At 45.1% G+C, this 6,594-nt stretch overlaps 1 protein-coding gene across 2 annotated transcripts; it reads right to left on the reverse strand.

Annotated features, from left to right (window-relative positions):
- Positions 1-165: 165 nt before the first annotated feature.
- Positions 166-4,260, reverse strand: AP5S1 (adaptor related protein complex 5 subunit sigma 1). Of its 2 annotated transcripts, none has more exons than XM_075849330.1 (4): positions 4,158-4,260; positions 1,380-1,444; positions 1,073-1,263; positions 166-684 (listed from the first exon to the last, which is right to left on the reverse strand). In XM_075849330.1, exons 3-4 carry the CDS (start codon positions 1,252-1,254, stop codon positions 258-260), a joined length of 609 nt encoding a protein of 202 aa, XP_075705445.1. In that variant the 5' UTR covers positions 1,255-1,263; positions 1,380-1,444; positions 4,158-4,260; the 3' UTR covers positions 166-257. The 2 variants fall into 2 exon arrangements, with proteins under 2 accessions (XP_075705445.1, XP_075705446.1); XM_075849331.1 differs by lacking the exon at positions 4,158-4,260 and adding an exon at positions 3,888-4,056.
- Between the last annotated feature and the right edge of the window lie 2,334 nt (positions 4,261-6,594).

Raw genomic sequence — 6,594 nt, forward strand, 5'->3', positions numbered from 1 at the left:
GATGCAGAGGGGGGAATAGTGTGAGATTTAATGGACCGAGCATCATATGACCTCACGTGCCACCGCCAAGATACCCCCCCCCCCCCCTTTGCTGCCACTGGCCTAATTTATATTCACTGACAGCAAGCAGAGATCTTGAAACAGCCTATTCGGAAACTGATGAACTTTTTTTTACAAGGATGAAGATTTATTTACATAGAACAGGAGGATTACAGGTGTAAAGATGGCGGCCGTCTCCCTGCAGGGGGCGCTGTTCCTCAGAGGGTCATGCAGCCGCTCAGCTCCTTCTCCAGCGCCTGTGCGGCCGCGTGGCTGAGGTACAGCAGCTGCCCCTGCGGGATGAGCTTGTCCAGGGTGAGCTCCACCTTGTCGGCGCGGAGGAGGGCGTTGCTGCCGTGCGTCACGAGCCGCAGCGTCTCCAGCAGATGCTTCACCGTCATCCTCAGCGTCATCTCCGCCAGCGTCAGGTTCTCCCGGGGGTCACAGACCAGAGAAAAGCCCAGGCAGTAAACCCCCACCCACAGCACAATCATCTCTTGGGGGAAGGGCTCCCCCGCCGATAACCCCAGGACCCCGACATCCTCCTCCTGGAGAGTGACCGCCTCGTCCGAAGAATGGACGACAAAGTCAGGGACCGGCCGAGCGGAGAACGGGCGTCTCAGGAGACACAGCGACTCCACCTGCCTGCGGGAGAAGACCGCAATGCATCATGGGAACAGTCAGAGCAGTCCTATTATACTGCCCCCTGCTGGACAACAAGTCAGGAAAGATCCTGTAATCCGGCACCGATGAGTCTCGCCGGATCATCAAATGTTCTGGTTTTAGATTTTAATTGGAATATTAATTTCCCTGTAAATCCTCTGAATGTAAATTACAGGGGGGGGGGGGGGGGGACCGTTTTATTTATATCTTTTCTTAAATGCTCCTGAAAACCATCTCCAGTTGTCAGCCCCTCCCCTTTTGCGCCAGTTACTAGTAGGGGGCAGGACAGACCGGTACAGCTGCAGTATGGGTTATATTATGAGGATAGTCCTCATCCAGCAGGGGGCGCTCTATATCTGGGGCTCATTACCGGGCGACCGCTGCCATCTGATCCTTCCGCCGGACGTTCTCCTTCTCCAGGAAATCTTCATCTGAGCGCCGCTGATCGTCCACTAAACCGGAGGAGAACACGCGGTGGTACAAGACCCTGCAGGGCTCAGGGGCCCCACCAGGAGCGGAGCCCACAGTGTGGACGATGAACCCATAGACCATGCTGCAGCTCTGGAGAGAGAAGTGTAATATAATATATCTCTATACTGCGGACAACAAGGGGTCAATACCGAGGTGTCTGAGGACCCCACCTCAATGTTATATTCCCATCCCCCGCAGACACTCACATTGTTCTTCCTGTCAGTGGATCAGTTACTGGACTCCTTGTGGTCTTCTCCGCTCACACATCAAACTGCAGGGAAGAGCGAGAACATGAGACAATGATGGTTCAGTATTGATCTCCCTGTGTGTGGTCTCCCCCCTCCCCCACAGCATCATGTGACACAATTACAGCCACTGACATCACGGAAGAGGAGGAGCCAAACCTGACAACACTACGTGATGACATCACAGGCGCAGTACAGGATGAGGTCACGGCACATTCCTCCCAACGCTCAAGTATCACAGAGGGACAACTGATACGGCGCGGCAATTTTTTTCCCTCTTAAGCCACGCCTCTAATCCCAACCAATCCCCGCCCATACACACTCGGTTCAGCCCACGCAGTATAATGCCTCTATAGATGCCACCATACTGTATAATGCCCCCTTAGCTGCCCCTAGTGCCAGTGCCCACGTAGATAGTGCCCCACCCCTGTAGATAGAGCCATTAGGACTCCCTCTAGGAGCGGCATCCCAGCCAGAGCATAGGCCGGGGATTCCCCTCCTACAGGGAAGCTCTGATGTCAAAATCCATATATGGACAGTGACATCTTGGGATTCCCCCAGCACAGCGCTTAAAGGGAAGGTGTCATGAAATTATTTTTTTTATATAATATTGCTTTTAGTATGCTAAAAAAATTATTTATTTATGTTCTCATGTTCTACTTTTTCTTCTCTATGGGGGCCGCTATTTTTTTTCTCATCTCTGTATTTGTCGATTAACGTCACAGAGATGGAATACGGCACATACATCCCCATAGAGAATGGGAACCGTTCTATCCAACATAGTGTACGCCGTCTGCGTGGGAACGGAGCATGCGCCGCTCACACACAGACCAAAACTAAGCTCGTTAGCGCCATTTTCATGTGGACCGGAAGCTGCGGCCGGAGAGTAAGATGACGACTCCCGGCCATATGTTTAACGAAGCGAAGGAGCATAGACCAGCGGAGGCGGCGGCCGGAGCAGGTAATTTATGTTTGTGTGCGTGCGTGTGTATTATGTTCGTGTTAGGCTTCATTTACACGAGCGTAATATACGTGCGTGCTTTTCACGCGTGTCGTACGCACCTATATTACTCTATGGGGCAGTTTAGACGATGCGTGAATTTTGCGCAGCGCGAGTGCGTTGTGTAAAACTCACGATATGTTCTATAATCGTGCGTTTTTCGCGCACCAGCTGTCAAACTGAATGTAAACAGAAAAGCACCACGTGCTTTTGTTTACAAACATCCAAACGGAGTGTCAAATTAGAGATGAGCGCACCGAACTTCACCGGGTTTTGACCCGGCAAAAAATGCTCCGGTACGCGACGTCAGGAGACAGTCACTGTCCACAGTGCTGAAAGAGTTAAACTGTTTCAGCACCCTGCACAGTGACTTCCGATCCCAATATACATGAACGTGTAAAAATAAAAAAAGAAGTTCTGACTTACCGAGAACTCCCGGCTTCTTCCTCCAGTCTGACCTCCCGGGATGACGATTCAGTCCAAGTGACAGCTCCAGCCAATCACAGGCCAATCACAGGCTGCAGCCAATCACAGGCCAATCACAGGCTGCAGCCAATCACAGGCCAAGCAGAGGCTGCAGCGGTCACATGGCCTGCCGTGTCATCCAGGGAGGTGGGGCCGCATGTCAAGAGAGGGACGCGTCACCAAGGCAACGGCCGGGAGACCGGACTGGAGACAGAAGCAGGGAGTTCTCGGTAAGTATGAACTTCTATTTTTTTACAGGTTGCTGTATATTGGGATCGGTAGTCACTGTCCCGGGTGCAGAAACAGTTACTGACGATCGCTTAACTCTTTCAGCACCCTGGACAGTGACTATTTACTGACGTCGCCTAGCCTCATCTCTATGATGGCGGCTACGCGAAAATCACGCAGCCGCACATCATACACTGATGACACACGGAGCTGTCAAGTGCCTTTTGCGCACGCAAAACGCTGCGTTTTTTTGCGTGCGCAAAACGCACACGCTCGTGTAAATGAGGCCTTATACTGTCTGCTGAGCCCGTAATCTAATCCTCCTACACTGTGCAGTCGCTCAGAAAATGGCGGCACACAGTGTAGGAGGTTTGAAGATTCAACCCCCTCCTCCCAGCACTAGCCAGAATAAGGGAGGGGGGATTGTGTGACGACACTAGAGCGACTGCGTCTACCCCAAATTTGCAGCATAAAGCAATGAGGTTGCTTTACCACATGCCAATGCTGCAATTTTGGGAACTGCTCCCTCTAGTGGCCAGCACATGGAAATGTTATAAATTAGAAACTAATTTATAATATTTCCGGACTTTTGAAAAAAAAAAAAAAAAATCAATGTTTAATCACTTAAATAATAATTGTTTAACTAAAAAAAATAAATTCTAGCGACACATTCCCTTTAAAGTGTCGCTGTGCCCGGGGAGTCCTCCCTCCGCTCTGAACTAATTCTAAAGCAGAGAGCTGATGGTTCCCTGCTCCAGCATTGGGTTCAACTGTACCTGCGTCCTGACAGAGGGATATAACCCGGGACACCAGGAATCCGGGACGGTTGGGAGACGGGCACAATACAGGATGACATCACAGAAAAAAAAACGGGAGGACATCCCAAACATAGTTCAAATTGCGGCGCAAGCGCAAATCAGGATGATGTAAGAGCACAACATGTCATCAAACCCATAATCCGGTCAATGCGGTCACGTGTAATTCTCATGCATGTTCACACTCCGCTCAGCTGGACACAAAGACCCTGCAGAACGACAGACATTCACCTGACCCGCCGGCTCTACAGTGATCCCTAGAATAGGCGGCAGCCATGATAGCGAAGACCTAGTCACATGACCGATCTAGACGAACGTACGTCACTTCCTTCCTTTGCTGCACGGTATGCCGGGACTTGTAGTTTATTACGCTGCTCAGGCCTAATGGTTGAATGGTCAAAGAAACCATCCGTGATTGGTTGAAATGGGCGAAGCTCTCCCATTGCCTCTGTCCAACATGAATCAGTGCGCCCCCAATGGTCTCTTGTAGAATGTGCAGCTTTGTTTGCATACGAAGAGGTTTGGATAGGATCAGTGCGCCACTAAGTGGTTATTTGTAGTAAGTGCAGCTACAATTATTAGCGGTCCTTATCAGTATAATTTAGAGATTGTTGCGCCATCCAGTGTTTAAATACAGAAGTGCAGTTTTGTGTATAATAACTCGCCATCTAGTGGTGGATTATGAGAAGTGCAGTCACAAAGTTGATGTGAGATATAAAGGTTGGTGGTAATCTTGGGAAATGTTATTTCTAGTGACTGTTTCTGAAATATTCAGAGAATTGATCACATGGGATGGAAGTTTTTTTTGTCCGCGGTGCGGTGATATGATCGCTTCCACAATGCAGCCGATCGCCATTTTCGTGTACGAATTAATTTCCCTCGGGATCATAAACAGAAATTGCTTTTAACTCATCTCCCTTCTGAGTACAGTCCTTGAGCTTTAAAAAGTTCTGCAACTTTCTAATAGACTCAATGTTTCAATTCTTTACAATTTTCAAGATCTGTGTTTGCTGTCATCAAAAGGAAACAGAAGCTGAAAATCCATCTTGACCTACTTCTCATAGCTGAGTGTTTGCTACAATTGTATCCAGTCTAGGCAATCCTCTGTGAGCTCTGTACTTCAGACTGATACATGTTACCTGCACTGATACAATGTAACAAACTATCATGATATAATCATGATTTGTATTGCTGATGTGTTTAGCTCACAGGCCCTTTGCGTCATATAACATCTTTTTCCTACAGTGAAATTACTTGAATCTGTTTTATGTTAATCCAGAACGTCTGATAATCTGGAGCTTGTTTATGATGCAGAAACAGAAGATAAATTAGGAATCAGAAATGTAGTAAGCGGTTCCACAGGTGAACACAGCTCGGCATGTGATGTCATAGAAAGAGGGCGTGCGCTGACGCGTTTCGTCACCACGTGACTTCCTCAGAGCTCTGTGTATATAGGGGCAGTATTATAGTAGTTATATTCTCTTACATAGGGAGCAGTATTATAGTAGTTATATTCTTGTATATAGGGGCAGTATTATAGTAGTTATATTCTTGTATATAGGGGGCAGTATTATAGTAGTTATATTCTTGTATATAGGAGCAGTATTATAGTAGTTATATTCTTGTATATAGGAGCAGTATTATAGTAGTTATATTCTTGTATATAGGAGCAGTATTATAGTAGTTATATTCTTGTATATAGGGGCAGTATTATAGTAGTTATATTCTTGTATATAGGGGGCAGTATTATAGTAGTTATATTCTTGTATATAGGGGCAGTATTATAGTAGTTATATTCTTGTATATAGGCAGTATTATAGTAGTTATATTCTTGTATATAGGGGCAGTATTATAGTAGTTATATTCTTGTATATAGGGGCACTGTTATAGTAGTTATATTCTTGTATATAGGGAGCAGTATTATAGTAGTTATATTCTTGTATATAGGAGCAGTATTATAGTAGTTATATTCTTGTATATAGGAGCAGTATTATAGTAGTTATATTCTTGTATATAGGGGCAGTATTATAGTAGTTATATTCTTGTATATAGGGGGCAGTATTATAGTAGCTATATTCTTGTATATAGGAGCAGTATTATAGTAGTTATATTCTTGTATATAGGGGGCAGTATTATAGTAGTTATATTCTTGTATATAAGGGGAAGTATTATAGTAGTTATATTCTTGTATATAGGGGGCAGTATTATAGTAGTTATATTCTTGTATATAGGAGCAGTATTATAGTAGTTATATTCTTGTATATAGGGGCAGTATTATAGTAGCTATATTCTTGTATATAGGGGGCAGTATTATAGTAGCTATATTCTTGTATATAGGAGCAGTATTATAGTAGTTATATTCTTGTATATAGGGGGCAGTATTATAGTAGTTATATTCTTGTATATAAGGGGAAGTATTATAGTAGTTATATTCTTGTATATAGGGGGCAGTATTATAGTAGTTATATTCTTGTATATAGGAGCAGTATTATAGTAGTTATATTCTTGTATATAGGGGCAGTATTATAGTAGCTATATTCTTGTATATAGGGGGCAGTATTATAGTAGTTATATTCTTGTATATAGGAGCAGTATTATAGTAGTTATATTCTTGTATATAGGGGCAGTATTATAGTAGTTATATTCTTGTATATAGGGCGCAGTATTA

This window comes from Rhinoderma darwinii, unplaced genomic scaffold, assembly GCF_050947455.1.
Source record: "Rhinoderma darwinii isolate aRhiDar2 unplaced genomic scaffold, aRhiDar2.hap1 Scaffold_736, whole genome shotgun sequence".
NCBI classification, from domain to species: domain Eukaryota; kingdom Metazoa; phylum Chordata; class Amphibia; order Anura; family Rhinodermatidae; genus Rhinoderma; species Rhinoderma darwinii.

Coding starts and splice junctions, on each gene's coding strand:
- AP5S1 (XM_075849330.1), bottom strand. CDS start 1,254: ATGGTCTATGGGTTCATCGTCCACACTGTGGGCTCCGCTCCTGGTGGG. Junction 685..1,072: donor CAGATGGCAGCGGTCGCCCG/GTAATGAGCCCC, acceptor CTTCTCCCGCAG/GCAGGTGGAGTCGCTGTGTC.